The sequence below is a fragment of the Terrapene carolina genome, unplaced genomic scaffold (assembly GCF_002925995.2).
Source record: "Terrapene carolina triunguis isolate 2854851 unplaced genomic scaffold, T_m_triunguis-2.0 Scaffold189, whole genome shotgun sequence".
NCBI classification, from domain to species: domain Eukaryota; kingdom Metazoa; phylum Chordata; order Testudines; family Emydidae; genus Terrapene; species Terrapene triunguis.
In genome coordinates, this window is record NW_020664540.1 from 5,701,355 (window position 1) to 5,719,910 (window position 18,556).

Genomic DNA, 18,556 nt, shown 5'->3' on the forward strand with positions numbered 1-18,556 from the left:
TAGGGCATTTAAAAAAAAAAGTGCTTAGCAGTTGAAGGGCCTACTGACTTCAACTGGAGCTACAAGGGCTCAGCATTTCTGAGAAACAGGCCCTGAAAATGGTGATGTGAAGATGTGGAGAAGCCGTCAAAAACTGCCACAGTATATCTACACAGCAACTAGACACCCACGGATGGCCGGTGCCAGCTGACTCGGGCTCACGGGACTGTTTCACTGCTGTGTAGACGTCTGGACTCAGGCTGGTGTCATAGTTCTGGAACCTTCCCACCTCGGATGGTCCTAGAGCCCAGGCTCCAGCCCGAGTCCAGACGTCTACACAGCAGTGAAACAGCCCCAAGCCCCATGAGCCCAAGTTAGCTGGCACGGGCCAGTTATGGGTGTCTAGCTGCTGTGCAGGCATACCCCTCATGCTAAATGCTCAGCTCTGATATGCAATTGTTTCAAAATCAATAATACCACCACGATGCAAGGCATCTAATTTTCATATCAGCGTTCACCTTCTGACAACAGAATCAGAGCATTATTTAATTAGATAATGTAACTCCTGGTTTAAGTCTCATCAAAAATTTGTTAAACCTAAATATCTTCAAGGTAATGTGTGTGAAATGCTAAAAATTAATCTTGAATGCTTTTTGACACTTCACTTTGCTAACAGAAAAAACACTGCTTGTGGGTTTTTAGACCTCACCATTATTATCAACTAAATAGGAGATTTACAATATTCTTGCTGACGTAAAAGGGTCAGAAGGGAGACGAGGAAGTAAGAATGTTGTTATTAAGGGTATTTCTATTATCTTTCCAGGGAAACGTTTTATAAGCATGGAGCAATCATGGTAAATAACAAAAAACAAACAAGGAAAAAAATAGCAGACAAGGGAGAAAATCTTTGCTATTACAATAATGTCTCTCGCAGAATCAAGTCTCCTAGGAATATTGAGAAATTTAAACAAGCCAGATCTCTCTATTTACACATTTATTCTTAAATTTTGGCTTTTAAACCAAGGGCCAGAATAAGCATCTGAAAGCTATAGACTCTCACTGTGCTTTCTCTATTTAGCTTCTCCACCTATCTTCTCTCCTCTCCTCACCAGTTCAGTCTCTCCCTGTTTCCCATCTTGAACGGACAGTTACCTGGCTCTCCTCCTCCCTCTGCTGACACCCTTTCATAGGGTGGCTGATTCCCTCACTCCCTGGCTCCCCCCGATTTCTCATCAAACACACATTCCTTCTCTTCCTCCAAAGTACATGCATCAGGCTCTTCTCTTTCCCCTGTATTACCGTGGTTCATCTCTAGGCCAAATCGTTCTGTGAGGGCTTTAATTCCTGGCTATCTCACTTCCTTTCTCCTCCTAATCTCCTACCCTCAACCCTGGGGGACTTCATCCTCTATATGATGACTGCGCTGATGCTTCCTTCTCACTCCTCCTGGTTGAACCTGCCACCAGGGATCAACTCCCTCATTCACCTCACACCTTTGAGCTTGTCTTCACCAACAACACACAAACGAACAAAGAAAAACACCCTAGTAGCTCATTCACAATCTTTGTTTCCCCTACCCTCCACACTTTGTCTGTTATCAATTGTAATGGTATTCCTAAACTTAGACTAGGTTCTTTGTAGGTAGGAACCATAGAAATATATAATAGACAAATGAGAAATGACTATGCATAGAAGCAGTTCAAATGATTATCTGAAGCAGACTAATAAAACATTTGAATATTGCAGACAGCACACACCAATTTCCCTGTATACTTTACCGCATACTCCAAATCTATCCAACAAGTTTGATTATTTTACTCATTAAAATAGAAGTTTTCATCACAGCCTTAAACATTTGCAAGTGCAGACCAGAAAACTGACATGCGTATTTACTGTGAAGCTTTATATTTGTGTCATCAATTAACAAAAGCTTGGACTAAAACTGAAATAAAAGCTAATCAAAACGGCTAGCTGTCATAACAGATGGATACTATCTATTTTTTCATATCAAGTGGAAAAGCCAAAACTCAGCATTTTAGTGTCATGTCTGTGACTATGAAGAAGCCAACTTAGAAAGGAAGGACAAGAAATGTCAGAATTACATTAAAAATAGACATCTATGGCTGAAAGATTCACATGTGAATTCTCATTGATTCTTTCACACTATGATGGTTAATCCACACAGAAGCTGTCAGCTGATATGTGGTCTGCAAATGAGGTTTCATTGTGGCATTGCATGAAAAATAAATAAAAATCAGAGCCCTAATGTTACTTTAGTCTCAAACAAGCGTTACACTATCTAGGCTGTCTGTCCAAAAAGATGCATAGACAGCCTCCCAGAGATATAAATGAACAACTGCAATACCTTTTTCCCATACTGTTTACAGTGTTGGCTATATTCCTACTGGCAGTGGATTTTCTTCTTGACAGCTTCTTGGTGTTGCTGCTGTCATCGGTGCTGTCATCCTCTTTCTTTGGTGTGCTACTTCCTTTGCTGTTCAGGTCCTTTAGCACATTATAATTAATTTTACTTGAGATTTTCTTCTGTTCCAACATCTTTTCAATTGCCTCTCCTGCTGTGCTAGCTTGAATTGGCTCCCGCTTTTTTGCAGACTTCTTTGGCTTAATTAAAATATAAAATTAGTGATTTAGATACAATCAAAATAATTTTACCAGAACAGAAGGGTGATCTGCAGTGCTGCTGACACTGGTGTTAGATGACCCAGTAGGCGGCACAGTTCACTTGGAGTCAGTACCAAGCCAATGCCCCAGTATGGTGTTTCAGGGTATTGTACTGCTGTAGGTGCCAGGACTGGTATCAGCTGTAAAATGGAGATTCTGGCCATCTGAGGACATTGTAGAGCCCATGTGACTTTTTCAAGAGATAAGGTGTTAGCTTTTGTATCTTTTGCCAAATGTCACCACATGTCATTATGATTGCTCTACTAAATTAATCCCATAGTTGCTGCATTGTTGCCAAAGAGAAACATAGCCTCTTTCCCAAAGGTCATCTACAGGGGGGCGGGGTTGTTCCAGTGACAGGAGAGAGGCTCCCAATACATTTTATAAAATTAACCAAAAAGTAAATATACATTTCCCCCAAAATACTTGTTTAAAACTAGACCCATATTGGGTTATAACTCTCCCTATAGTTAATTTCTGCAAAATGAGGCTCAAAATTACAGCAATACTATTTTGGGGAGCACCATAGGACTCTTGCTCCATGATTCAGTGAAGAAGGCCAACTGTATTACAGAGTTGGCAATCAGTGGGTAAATGGATTGGCATTAATGCTGGCCTCTGACCAATTACACATTCCAGTTAGATGCTAGGCATTGCAGTGATGTCAGTGATGTTCATTTGGAGGTAGTCTTGTGTAGGTCAAAAAGTTGCAAGTCAAAGTTTTTGACTGACACTGTGTGACAGAGTAGGGAGTGGGTCGGATTGACCTGGAAATGTTGCGTGGGAGTGTTACTGGACTGTCTGCATTGGTGATGGGGATATCAGGGTGTGACTTCATTTGAGGGATGATACCTGAGCATGTAACCTGAGCACAGGAGGGGGATGGGGCCAGGTGACACCTTCTGCCCTGGAAACTGGACAAAGGCTGGAGGAGGAGTCGGGGGGAGGCTGGGTGAGATGGCTGGAGGGGGTTTCAGTTTGGAGCTGGCTGGGGAAACGGAGGGAGACCCGGGGCCGGGGTCCAAGCTCCCTGCCCCCCAATATGGACCTGACTGAGGGGGTCCTGTTGTCTGTACCTGCAAGACCTGTTTTGGACTGTGTTCCTATCAGCTAATAAACCTTCTGTTTTACTGGCTGGCTGAGAGTCATGGTGAATCACAGGAAGTGGGGGGTGCAGGGCCTTGTCTCCCCCACACTTCCTGACACACTGCAACCCAGAACTAGAGGATGAGATGTTATAGACAGAAAGATCTTTGAGTGTATCTGGCAACTGTTCAGGTGAAGAAAGGTCCCATGTCCCCATTCTAAAAGAGTAGGGAATAACTGATGTGTTGCCCAACATTTTCCTTCTCAAAAGAAGGTTTAACATCTAAATCTGCAGGTGAATTATTTTTGAATGCATAATAGCTGTTCTATTTATCTCCATGGGTCAAATGCTACCTTGAAAATCGCAGGCGCTATGTTAATCAAGTTCTAGCCTAAAGTTGTCAGCAACAGTAGGGAGTTCGAGAAAAACTCAATGTTGTCAGAACAAAAAGGCAGGTGTTTGGGCTGTTTCTGTGCCAGAGGGTTATGCACAGTTTTGAAAATTACTTGTGCAATGCCATCTGTATGAATGTAGCCTGAATAAGAAATTCTCAAGCATCAAACAGTCTTTCATGGTCGGGTTTACTTTTTATTGTTTAAATATCTTGGGAAATGGTGTCTTTCATTGGTCTGTTAAAAAAAGACTGATGGAAAACACACACCAAAAACTAATGTAGATTTTAGCTGCATGGGGAAAATTATGCACAGACTGCCTTGTCACTTGGTCAATTACACAAAATATTAATGCTGTAAATTGTGACTATGTGGCCAATTAGACTGCTTTAAACTGCTAAACTCAGAGAGAACAAGCCACTTGTTAACATAAATGTCACATGCTTTATGAAAGGTAGAACAATAATATCCCTTCAAGTTGCTGTAATGGAGATTTGTTCACCTCTTCATACAGAAACCATTACTGCAACAACATACAAAAGTGCTGCAGTGGTAGCAAACTCAGAACAAATACAACATGAATGTCTTTTCAAAAAAATCAGGAACGTTTTAAGAATAATTTTTAAACAAAGTAATCACCGAGTATAGCAATCATAAATGCAACTGACCGTTCCATGCAAAAAAAAAAAAAATTGCCACAACCGCAATGTACAGAAGTTCCCTACCTAACAGAGTTCAGGGGGACTTTAAAGTATAGTCTTGGGCTAGAGATGTCAACAATGCTCAGGCAGGAAAATGTTACACTCACCATCTGAAAAGCTGTGCTGCAGCACAGTTTCATTAACGTTTAGGGTGATAAAAAGCTATTGTTAGGCTAGTGGAGAACTGAATTATTGCTTGGATTGCCCCCAACTTATTCTAAACCACTGTAAGAGGAGTTTGACCAAGAAATGTAATGAGTTTCCAGTAAATTTGCAAATGGACACTGTTAAGCACAATTGGAATATTTAAGTCATATACCTTGTGTTCCTTATAAATCCCAAGCTCCTTCTCTTTTGCTATTCTTGCTTCTTTCTCTGAAAGATGACAGAAAGGTAGCCAGCATGAAGGACAGGTATCAGATTGCTTTTTGTGACATGTAACCAGAGACAGCATTTCAGTTATTATGCTTCTTACCCTTTTGTTCCTTCAAATAATCCGCATTTTCTTTCATCCACAGTTCTGCTTTTATTTGAGCTTCCGTTTCATCAAGTATATACTAAAAACAAAATAAAGTTCATTTCTTTTCAGCTACTAACCTGAAAATGGTAGGCAAAATACAGTGAAAAAATACAGGTAAGAGCACTTCACATTCAACCTTATTTATAGAACTAGATTAATGAAGGAAAGTTTGTTCAAGGGGAAATAATGGGATAATAAAGAAAGAACCGACAAACACTAGCTAGCACAATAAGTTAGTATTTTAGTCCTTCCACTTTGGAGATCTGAGTTCATTCAAATTATATTTTCAGTTCTACTCATTCAGTTTCACTCAAGTCACTGGAGTTGTGTGGGGCAGGGGAACAGACCAAAATGTGGTCCAGAAATTGCAATATTAAAGTGGCATGATGAATCTCATCCTAGCTTTCAGTTATGCAGATTACAATACCAATCCAATATTAGGTTCAGCACAACTAGTCTTTGTGTAACACTGGTTCCTGATTGCAGGTTGGGAATGAGGAACATTGGTAAAGCTGTGAGGAGAAACTGGATCAAGCCATTACTATTCATCTTTTTATGAACATTTTTTAAAAAAAGTATTTTGTGGATGCATTAAAAGAGTACAGCCAAGTAATGTAAGTGATACTAGTTTTAAGTGCTAATAAAACAGCTTGATTCTCTAGCAATTTATTCCTTTTACCATTTCAGATTTTTTTCAAAATAAAATATACACTCAAGTAGTTTATGAGAAAAATAATTCAACTCTAATGAAACTGATGCAAGGAATCGTCTTTCACATTGGAACAAACTTGGGGAAAAAACATTTGTTCTAATACCAGTTTACCTGGCCAATATTTTCTCAGTTTCATCCGTGTGTATTAAATTTGGGTCATAATAATGAAAACACACTCACTCATAGCTCAACTATTCACCCTGCTTGCATCAGAGTTATGGCTTAACTGCAGAGTCTAGCAGGAAGAGAAGATGGGTTTGTTCCTTCCCAGCTTCTGTTTAAATTATGGATCTATTCTGATGAGTAACTGAAATTGGCATGGAGGGGTTTTGTATTTACTGTTTCTGTTACTTCCATAGCACATTCATTCCTTTCCATATTCTTCCTAACTGCCTGCTTGGCAGACACAGCCTGGGTGCTGAAAGTCAAGCGGGGCTCTCTCCTGCTCATCCATCACCAAAAATAAAAGATTCTGCAGATCAAATTATATTCTCAGTTACATGTATGCAACCCCATTGTTTTCAGTTATTTCAGGACATGAAGAGGAATTTATAGCACCGGGTTTTGTTTGGTTTTTAACTGCACTTTTTATTTGTAAGCTTAGCATGGTCTAGTGGAGAGGGCACCAGCCTGGGAGTCAGGAGACCTGGATTCAGGCACTGACCTGCTGTGTGACCTTGAGCGCGTCACTTCACTTCAGTGCCTTTGTTTCCCTTTCAGCCACCATTTGTCTATCTTGTATGTTTAGGCTGTGAGGCAGGAACTCTTTCACTGTTTGCACAGCACCTCGCACAAGGGCATCCTAGCCTGGGCCTAAAACTGGGAGAAAATTTTTGGCCCAAACTCCCCCCGCAAAAAAAAAAGGCAGATTTGGGTCGCCTGAAACATTTCATGAATTCATGTCGATACTGGCAGTGTTTTGGTGAAAATGAAAAAAGAAAAAAATTCAGAAATGTCAAAACAGCTCCTTTTTCACATTATCGAAATGAACTATTTTGGTTTTTCAGGCAAGATTCACAAGGCGAGTTAGGCACCATTCACAAAACTGAGGATGTGGTCATGCGCCCTTTATGCCCAATAGCCCAGAGGTTAGAGCACTCATCTGGGATGGGGGAGACCCATTTTGAATTCCTGCTCTAGAGTAGGGATTTGAACCCAGGCCTCCCTACTCCCAGGTGAGTGCCCTCACCACCAGGTTATTAGCAATTGTAGGATGGGGCTCTCAATTTTTCCTGCTGAAGCTGTTTCACTTTGTATGAAATACTTGACTAGTCTGGGCCAGAGAGCATGTGAGAGACTCTATAGCTCAGTAACCAGGGCACTCTCCTGGGAAAGGAGAGATCGAGGTACAAGGCCCTGCTCCAATGAATATTTAATTGTTTATACAAAGTGGAACAGCTCCAATAGGAGACACCCCCCCCCCCAGCCCAGAATACACTATATCTTTGCAGCAGACCCAGGTTTGAATCCCCACTCAGGAGCAGAGACTGGACGCCAGGTCTCTTGACCCTCATGTGGACACCCTACTCACTGGGCTACTGGCTTTAAAAGGGGGTGGGGATACCACCACCCCTCCTTTAGTTCATTTCCTTTGCTTTTATTTTTAAAATGTTTACAATGCCAAAAATCAAAACAAAATGTTTTGTTTGACCCAAAACAAAATATTTCTGAATGTTTTGACTAGTCAAAAATTCAAAAAAAAAAAAAAAATTGGCTTTGATTTAACCGCCCCCCCGCCCCCAAGTTTTCTGGAACTAACAGCTAACCAAAAAATCAGTTATTCGCCCAGCTCTGCTACACTTTACTGTCACACAGGCAAATAAAATAAACTGAGTAAGGGTTATGGAAATCATTGAGACAACACAGGAGCCCAGAATGCCATTTTACAGTCTCTTTCCAGGGCAGCACCACACCTTGAACATATCTTCAACAAGTAACTACGTGATGCATTTCATACTAAATGAAACTTAAGATCCTTCCTCTCTAAAATAAAATACATTTCCAATAACAATTACTCCAACATGATGAGAAATGGCAGCAGTAACAACATACTACAATTTTATAATATCTTGCAGCGAATGAGCTAGAGTGTAACAGATTGGCCACGTGCATTAGTTTTGGTACCAGATTCCCATAATCATGGGCATTAACTCCTGACCATCTATATGCATTATAACCAAGTTCCATCAACGTGGGAGGTTGGGGCATGGGAAGATAAACCACATAAGACAATATTTTTCTTCTAAGATCAGATTGTAAATAGATAGAATAAAAATATATCTTACCCTATCTATTTCAGTGTCGTCAATTCCACTAAGATCTAGTTCACCATCTCCTGTATTTTCATCTAAATAAAAGCAATATAAATTTTAGTTAAGATGCATATTCATTGAATGTCCACTCCAATTCAAGTTCTGCTTTTAATTGTATCTGAAGTATAGTATTGGTTATATTGGTTTGTTAACAAATAATCACCTTTACAGAGGAGATGTACTGCACTTTGTGTGTGTGTGTGTGTGTGTGTGCGCAAATTGTCACCACAGTAAATGAATTCTGACTATACGCTCCAATCCAGTCATTTCTCTACTAATTGCTTCACAGAGAAGAGCTAAAAATATTACAGTAATTTTCAGTAGGCTTTTTTTTTTAAATTTGCAGCAGCAACAGATGTTTGCTATTAAGTTGGTGAAATCACTGGAGTAAGATGATTTGATTTTTCTCTTGTCATCACAGGAATTTCTCCATCACAGTCAAATGGGCCATGAATCCTCTGAAAGTTATGATTAAGAAAATATTTTCTGTTATCAAAGAGGCAGCGTGGTCTAGTGAATAGGGCACCAGGCTGGGAGCCACACTAGGGTTTTATTCCTGGCACTAACTCACCCACCATATAACCTTGCGTGTGACATGAAAACTTAGGTGCATTCGTTTTCCCATATGTTAAATGGGGATTATAGAGTTTACCCACCTTTGGAAAGCACTTTGAGATCTATGAATAGAAAGAACTAATTAAGTGCCAGTATTATCAGGTCTCCACTATAAAGTACTAGAGTGTGCACAAATTCATTTGTACTTTTGCTTAGGCTCTTATTTTTAATTGACATCTTTTGAAAACATAACCACACTTTTATTATATCCATTAACCAGAATAACTAGACAAAATAGATGCCTAAACTAGGAATGACAGAATTTGCAGGGGCAGAAACTGATCTTCCTAGATCATTATAAAACACTTTGCAGAGAGAAAGTGGAATGTTATCATGTGCTCAAGGATTATGCTGGAGAAGGAAGATCATCCCCCCAAGTTTAATCAACTATGGGCAACTGCTGATTTGACTAGTTTCCAATGTACTGTGTGGAAAATCAGACAGCTTTATCATTCTGAGAGACAGCTTACAGCAGCAAAATATTCAATAAAATGTTGAGGGCCAGTCTGGTGTCTTTGTGGTTACAGCTCCCTAATAATTTTCAAGACACTTGAGTTTGACTCCCTAGACTGATCTCGCACTCCCAGACATCTGGGTATTGAGAAGTGCAGAGAATGAACATCGGTACTAGAAGGAAAGGAATTCTCGTATGGCTGATGGGTTTTGATGAAAGTTCCAGTCAGTTCCCTTTGATGAGATGGTAGGTTATCACAATACAGGGCCTTGAGAGTTGTGAGGAACAAAACGGTTAAAACAAACAAGGGTAGGAATCATCAGTGTTCCAGAAAGAGACAAAGAATCCCCTGAATAAAAAAAAAACAAAACAAAAAACTAAACTGGCCACTTGTACTACATGAAATCAGTGACAGGAGCCCAAAGCAAGTGGACAATTGTAAATTGATGAAGGGTGGGGTTTTCAAATTGGTATATGGGAGCTGCATGTCCAACTCCCATAGACTTTTAAAATAAGTTGGGCCCTTAACACTTTTATGCTTATTGGAAAATATCCTAAATAACCAAAATCAGGTGTTCCCTCCTTCATTTAAACTATATATGAAGTCAGTTTCCCTCCAATTAATAATAGTGATTTGGAAATTGTTGCTATCCCAAGCAATCCCATAACTTTCTCTAACTTTCTTCTGAGACAGCCTCATAAATGAAAACATTATGCTGGTGCAGATGTTATGTAAATACAATGGCTGAATATGCCTCAAGAAAGGTTTCTTACCACTATAATATTGTGGCTTTAAACTTTATGATAAATTCAGCAAATGCTACAAAGGTCTTAGGTCTCAACATGTGAAAGTTGTACACCACAACTTTAATAAAAACATTTTAAAACAATATTTTTAATTATTCCATACTAACATGTATGAACCTGCTTTTCGTCAGTTCGCTGCATCATAGTACAAGAGTGAAATTTCAGCTGCAGAATCACAGAAATGTAGGGATGGAAGGGACGTTAAGAGATCATCTAGTCCAGCCCCCTGCACTGAGGCAGGACCACCTAAACCTAGACAATCCTTGACAGGTGTTTGTCTAAACTGTTCTCAAAAATCTCCAATGACAGGGATTCTAATCTCCTATTCCAGAGCTTAACTACCCTTAGAGTTAGGAAGTTTTTCTTAATCTGTAGCAAGGGAGATTTAGGATAGAGATTAAGCCCATTACTTGTTGTCCTACCTTCAGTGGAAAACAATTGATCAGAGTCATCTTTATAAGGGCCCTTAACGTATTTGAAGACTTAGCAAGTTCCCCCCTCAGTCTTCTTTTCTCAAGACTATACATGCCCAGGTTTTTTTTAACCTTTCCTCATAGGTCAGGTTTGCTAAACCTTTTATCATTTTTGGTGCTCTCATCTATATTCTCTCTCCAATGTGTCCACATCTTTCTTAAAGATGTCCTAGAACTAAACAGAGTACTCCAGCTGAGGCCTCACCAGTGCTAAGCAGAGTGGAACAATTACCTCCCATGTCTTACATACCACACTCCTGGTAATACACCCCAGAATGATATTTGCCTTTTTTGCAAATGCATCAGATTGTTGACTTATATTCAAATTGTGATCCACTATAACCCCCAGATTCTCTTCAGCAGTACTATCACTTTGCCAGTTATTCCCCATTTTGTAGTTGAACATTTGATTTTTCCTTCCTAAGTGAAGTACTTTGCATTTGTTTTTATTGAATTTCATCTTGTTGAATTCAGACCTATTCTCCAATTTGTCAAGGTCATTTTGAATTCTAACCTCGTCCTCCAAAGTGTTTGCAACTCCTCCCAGCTTGGTACTATCTGCAGATTTTACAAGCACACTATCCACTGCATTATCTAAATCATGAAGGAAAACATTTAACAGTGCCGGATTCAAGACTGACCCACTACAAACTAATGCCAGTAGATATGCTCTCCCAATTTGACAGCAAATGATTGATGACTACTGGAAGGTGGGTGCACAGTTGGTTGAAAGACTGTACTCAGAGTAATTTCATCTAGACCATATTTCCCTAATCTGTTTATGAGAATGTCACGTGGGACTGTGTCAAAAGCCCTACTAAAATTAAGATATATCACATCTACAGCTTCCCCCCAACCACTAAGCCAGTTACCCTGTAAAAGAAGGAAATTAGGTTGCTTTGGTATAATTTGCTCTTGATAAATCCATGCAAGCTATTCCTTATAACCCTATTCTCCATCAGGTACTTAAAAATTATGTAATAGTTTGTTCCAGTATCTTTCCAGGCAGCAAAATTAGGCCGACTGGTCTATAATTTCCTGGGCCCTCGTTGTTCCCATTTTTAAAGATAGGTGCGATGATTGTTCTTTTCCAGTCCTCTAGGACCTCACCATCCTCCATGAGTTCTTGAAGATAATTACTAACAGTTCTGACATTACTTCAGCTTGTTTCTTAAGTACTATAGGATTAATTTCCTAACCGAATACATCTAACGTATCTAAATATTTTAACCTATTATTTCTCTATTTTGCTTGCGTTCCTTCCGGCTTGTTGTTAATATTAATTGTGCTAAGAATGGGGTCATAATTCATCTTTTTAGAGAACACTGAAGCAAAATAAGCATTAAACACCTTAGCTTTCTTGACATCATCTGTTAGTAGCTTTTCTTCCCCCCTAAGCAGAGGACCAAGACTTTCCTTTGACTTTCTCTTATTCCTTATGTATTTATAGCTATCCTGCCTACAATGTCATTAAAATCCTTATTCATAATAATGTGGGCCCAATTCTGCCCTCAGAGCAATTCCCACACAAGTCAGTAGGAGTTTGATCCATTGAGGGCAAAATCTACTATAGTGTCTACTATAGAGCCACATCACTTCTTTAACCATACCAGGCACTCCCTCCAAATTTATCAACCTTTTATCCCTACTCCCTAATATGACATCAAAGGGTAGAGAGGACGACAATACAGAACCATCCCACACTAACCAGAAAAGAAAATTGTTCTGTTGCAACCTCTTCACAACATTCGTGATGCTGGCATATTCGTGGTGAGTGTTTGAAGAAAATGCTTCTCTTTTAATTACTTTTTTTAAAAGTAACCTACAAAAGCAGGTTTGGACATTTTATACTCCTCCACCACCACCCCGCACATACCAAAACAATCCAGTATGAGAGGGTCATCTTTTTTTATGAAAATAAAGTGAATAGCCAATATTTTCAAGTAACTAGTACTCTGGGGTGTGCAACTTAAGTTATATTAAAGAGGCGTGACTTTTAGAAAGTGCTGAACTCCCAGTCTCTGAACGTCTAAGCCCCTTTAAGGTAGCTCAAATTAGGACCCAGAACTGAAGTACCCAAAATCATCAGTCACTTGTGAAAATCTTGGCCAATAAAATTAAACTGTTTCTATGGTGCCAACTCACAGCCCAACTTACATAAAATTCTGTGCATTACAAAAACTGTCATAGCAGCTCAGAACCAGTAAATAAATGCACATGGAAACCAGAATGCAGCTGTTTTTAAATACTTCAGCTTCCCTAAATTCTGCCACCTTTTTGGATCAGAGATTTGGTGCTTGTCTACACACACAGCACTGCAGCGGCGCAGCTGCACCACTGTAGCACTTATTTAAGATGCTACCTACGCTGCTGGGAGAGATTCTCCTGTTGGTGTAGGTACAGGAACGCCTCGTTTAACGTTGTAGTTATGTTCCTGAAAAATGCTACTTTAAGCAAAACGATGTTAAGCAAACCCAATTTCTCCATAAGAATTAATGTAAATGGGGGGGTTAGGTTCCAGGGAATTTTTTTTCACCAGACAAAAGACTATATTTATTTTATATTTATATCTTTTTATAGATAGATATAGATATACTGTGTGTGTGTGCGTGTGTGTGTATAAGTTTTAAACAAACAATTGAATACTGTACACAGCAATGATGATTGTGAAGCTTGGTTGAGGTGGTGAAGTCAGAGGATGGAAGAGGGTGGGATATTTCCCAGGGAATGCCTTACTGCTAAATGATGAACTAGCACTCGGATGAGCCCTCAAGGGTTAACACATTGTTGTTAATGTAGCCTCGCACTCTACAAGGCAGCACGAATGGAGGGAGGGGAGAGAGTATGGCAAAGAGAGAGACATACAGAGTGAGTGAGTGTGAGTAAAAGAGAGAGAGAGAGAGAGAGACGCACCATGAGAGAGAGAGTGTGTGAGACAGAGAAAGAGACAGACACCGTGTGTGTGTGTGTGTGTGTGTGTGAGAGAGACGCGCATTGCCCCTTTAAGTATGCTGAACCCACTCTAAGCACACTGCCTTTTTAAGTAGATCAGCATGTTGAGACAGCAGCTACTGCCAGCAAGCTCTCTCCATACTGAGCCCTGTCCTGTCCCCCCACCCCGCTCTGTGGAGATGGGGTAAAGGAGCGGGGAGCAGGAGCAAGGAGGACACCCTGACATTAGCACCCTACCCTCCAAGCACAGCAAGTAGGAGGCGCCCGGGAGCAGCTCCAAGGTAGAGGGCAGGAGCAGCACACAGCACTGTGGGGAAGGACAGCTGAACAGCCCAGCAACTGATAGCCCGCTGGGCAGCTGCCACACAGGGAACTTAGGGGAGCTTATGTGGGGGCTGCCGGTCCACCCTGGTTCCAAGCCACCACTGCTAGCTCCAAATGGCTGTTCTTCCTGCAAGCAGTGGACAAAGCAGGCGGCTGCCAAACAACATTATAAGGGAGCATTGCGCCACTTTAAACGAGTATGTTCTCTAATTGATCAGCGGCATAACGACGAAACATTAACCGGGACGACGTTAAGTGAGGAGTTACTGTACTCTATCTCCCCAAGAGGCAGAAGCTATGTCAATGAGAGAATCCCTCTCATTGACATAGTGCTGCCTGAGATCTGGTCTACACTACAGACTTATGTCAGTATAACTACGTCGCTCAGGGGTATGGAAAATTCACACTCCTGAGCAACGCAGTTATACGGACCAAATCCCTGGTATAGACAATGCTATGTCAACAGGAGGGCTTCTCCCGTTGATATGCCTCTTGGGGAGGTGGAGTACCTACGCCGGTGGGAGATGCTCTCCTTTCAGCATAGATAGCCCTTAGAAATCTAGTAAGTCACAGCACAGTTGGTATCCATTTCCTTACAGAGTCCTAATTCGCCAAACTGAAAATGATATGAATTTGTACATGGTGCTTGAAATTGTGTTGTCATTTTCAATATAAACTTGTTACAGAAGTAGATGCCAGTTGTTTTCATTAGTTTCAATTAGTGACAGCGACAGAAAACTCATTCGCCAACTGGTAAATTGCAGAGAAGACTCTGGAAGCAAGTTATCTTACCCTCTCTGCCTACCAATAGTCCCTCTTCTGCCAATTTGGTAGGCATTCATTAAATGCAAAGAATTATTCAGAATAGGAGGTACATTCAAATTCCCAGCTTTACATTCTCCTTAAATAAAGTCTTTTGTTACAAACTACCAATATTAACCTTAACTTCAAAACAAAGAACAGCTATTCTGATACAAAAATTCCATGGCAATCCTCTATAAACCAGTAGATCTTAACAGCTGTAAACATTCATCTGTTGTGTATTACGCTGCTTGCTTTAGGGCACAGAAAGTTGTTTGCCCCTTCCCTCTTTTTTTTTTTTTAAATGCCAAGAAAGATTTTTCTCCAATGCTGAACTATTCAAAACGAAGCTCTAAATGATCATTTTCTCCTTTAATAAAAATGGTTGAAATGATTTTTTTTGTAAACACAGATGTAAGCAACATCTGGTCCCAGATCTTCAGAAGTGACTTAAAAGCAATGATGTGATTTGATGTGGTTCTTACAAGTTTGAGATTTCTTCTTTTAAGGGAAAACACTGCAGGGTACAGGTAAAAACAGAGGTCTAAGTTTTAAAAAAATCAGTTTATTATTTTTTAAGCTACAGAAAGTCTGTCTTTACAGTAAACAGGAAAACAGGACAAGCAGCAGTCTTCCTCTCCCTGCCTAATGTCTAGTGCAACCAGAAGGAAGATCACTACTTCCACAGCTTTCAATCACGGCTCTGAATCAATTACTGTTCTGCAACTTGAAACTGCCAGTTACCCACCCAGTTCCCAGAACATAAAAAAGCTTTGTCAACAGCCTTTATGGTCCCTCCAACCTACTTTGATAGACATGAGGGTTGTAAATATAGACATACCGGATTATGTTTGTAAATCTTTAGGATTGTTTACTGTTACCTGCAAATAATAAATGCACAACAAACCACTTATTAAAAAAGTCATACAGCACCTTTGTAGGTGATTTTTTATTAGCCAAGAATACAATTATTTGATATACAAAAAACTACAGTAAAAAGACAAAGGTTAAGAGCATTTTTTCTGTTTCTAGTAAAGGAGGCAAACTATTTATTGCACTGTCCAGATAAGAGGATTTCCTTACTGACAGCAATGAAGACTGAGTGGTTCTCAGGAAATCCTCTGAAGCTTCTAGAGTGGAAGGCAACTTGATTCTCTTGTACTATACTGTAAAATACATCCTCAGTCACATGGTTTCATAGCAGTCATAGGATTAAAGCATTTTAGCACAAAAAACTTAATTCATGCAACATGGCATTAGTGATCAGGCTCTCAATGCATTAGAAATACTGTGTGTGCAATATGGCAAAAACAATGCACTTACTCATAACAGGCATTTTCATGAAAACTAGATAAATACCAAACGAAGTAATTGGGAAACAAACACCAACATAAACTAAAATATCGGATAACCTCTTCCAGAGAGGGATCAAACATCACAGTAGCAAGTGAAGCACCCTGCAAGAGAACTGAAGAACCCATCAGCATGGGAAGGCTTGTGGCCAAACCGGGGTAGAGGTGCTAAGGCAACTTCTAGAGCTTTAAAGAGCCGCTGTCGAGAGAATAGCTTAGAGCAGGGCTGACAACTGCTGGATCTGGAAGGAAAGGGGGAAAGAAAAAGGGAACCGATGAATTGCTGTGAAAGAGACTGTTGATGTGGGGTGAGAAGCCATTTGGAGGGGAAGGGAATTTATGATGGGGGATAGGGGACGAGACCATGGGGGGCGGGGGGGGGGCGTGTGTGTGTGTGCGCGCGCGCAGAACAGTGATTAAACTTGGGGGTTGAACAGTGCATGGACGACAGAGTGGGTGTAGCTATCCAGTTTGGAACAGAAAGCTATGAAGTACAAGAGTCAGTATGGTCTAAAGAGTGCATCTGAGAAAATCCTAGGGTAGGGATGTATGAGAATAAGCCCAAATCAAAACAAGGTATGTGCATGCAGTCTGTCGGTCTGGATGAGCAGGAGCATGTTGCTGTTTATAATAAAGGTGGGCTAGTTGGTTTTTGAACAGGCTGGCAACTTTTCTTGATAATTTTACAAGGCAGATTTGCACTGTCAATGATTTCAGTGCTGATCATTTTAAACGAAACATTCAGATAATGTGCTTCTCCCACAATCCCAATCCACTTCCCACATGTCTCTGCTTGCCAGAAAGGCCCAACTGTCCCCTAGCCAGTTGCCAAAACCTCCATCTTCTCCCAATCAATTTAAACTAAGTTATTTATTGTCAACACAAAAGTCTGTCACAAACTGGAATGCAGAAATGTAGGAATAGAGCAAAACAAACATCACAAGAAATACATCACTGATTTTGTTTCCATATTTTAAATGAAACTGTTTATTTTTGACTATGCCTCAAACTACATAACAAATTCCAGTTTACTGCAGCTGAGTGCCAATTCAATGCGAGAATTTAGGCCCAACTGGCCACAAACTACATGAGGCTATGCACACAATTTAAACATAAATTACATGTGTAACTTACTGATGCCTAATCAGAGCTAAGGAGTCCTGTTCACCGAGACTCCAGCCTCATAGCTAGCTATCCAAGGGAAAGAAAACATACACTACACCACACCACAAATGGAGTGCCACCTCCTCGCAGGACCGTTGCTGCTAACTACAGATGGCAGAATATAGCACAGCTACAGGGTCACCTGCTTGCAGAATGTTCCCACTAGTGCAAGGAGAGCAAACATTAATATCTCAGACCAAACACCTTACATTTGGACTGAAAGGAGACGTCTCTGGAAAACGTCTTAAATGGGGCATTTTAAATTTTAAAAAAAGGTCTAGTCTAACAAACCGGAGCATCCTCCACCTTCTAGAAGACAAGAGAACAACTGAGCAGGGTAAGCCTGCAAGACCTCTCTCTACAAAGGAGCAATATCACAAGAGTTTTGCTTTCTTCCCATCTCAATCTCCCAGGTGTCACACACTGGGGTGTAACCGGTGTGACCTTGTGGTTGGAACAAGAGTCTGGCCTAGTAGTAGGGCAGAACCAGAGGCATGGTCAAGAGGCAAGCCATTGATCGGTGCCAAGAGTCAGGAACTAGAACAGAATCAACAGGCAAGACTGGAGTCGTGGGCAGGAGACAAGCCAGTGGTCAGAGCATGGAGTTCTGAGGAATGGCATACAAGAATGTTGGAAAATGAGCCTTACCAGTTGGTTTGCATTCACTGCTTTAGACTCACCTTATTGTCATGTTACAGTACATTTTGTGTGGTTTAATTTCCCTTAATAAACGGAGCTGTTTAGAATTCCGAATTAACCGCACGCTAGTGCGGAATTACAAATACATTTTTACAATCAAGTATCTGAAAATCAATTCCTCACACCAACATTCAAGTTCCAGGTAGTGTGCTGCTTCTGCAACAGCTGATTGAAATCTCTGACTACTGCATTAGCCACTTTCACACAGTGGTCATATAAAAATTCTCCCATCAAGAGATGATGATTTTAAAAGTACATATTTAACGGTATTACTGTGAAGTAATGGGTAAGTGGAAATGCTTTACCTGCATTTAGTCTCCTCTATTGAAGTTTTTAGTAAAGTCGACATTTACCCTGCCCTAAGGGTGCTTGCATCTGTAGATCATAAGAATTTTGTTTTGTGAATAAGTTACAAGCTGCTGAAAAAAGAATTATTTGGACTGCCTCTGCCCATGCAAAAAATAAATAAAAAAAATACTATTTGTGTTGCTTTGATTCACAGTTCACAGGGAATCTAGTCAAAATGCAAT

At 40.4% G+C, this 18,556-nt stretch overlaps 1 protein-coding gene across 1 annotated transcript in view; it reads right to left on the reverse strand.

The window, feature by feature from the left end:
* The window catches only part of BRF1 (BRF1 RNA polymerase III transcription initiation factor subunit), a 219,934-nt gene that overhangs the window by 55,607 nt on the left and 145,771 nt on the right, over positions 1-18,556 (reverse strand). The window contains exons 12-15 of the mRNA XM_024194413.3: positions 8,359-8,420; positions 5,317-5,398; positions 5,161-5,216; positions 2,345-2,601 (exon numbers count right to left, since the gene is read on the reverse strand). Coding sequence (XP_024050181.2) covers positions 2,345-2,601; positions 5,161-5,216; positions 5,317-5,398; positions 8,359-8,420 — 457 coding nt within the window. The remainder of the gene's footprint in view (positions 1-2,344; positions 2,602-5,160; positions 5,217-5,316; positions 5,399-8,358; positions 8,421-18,556) is intronic.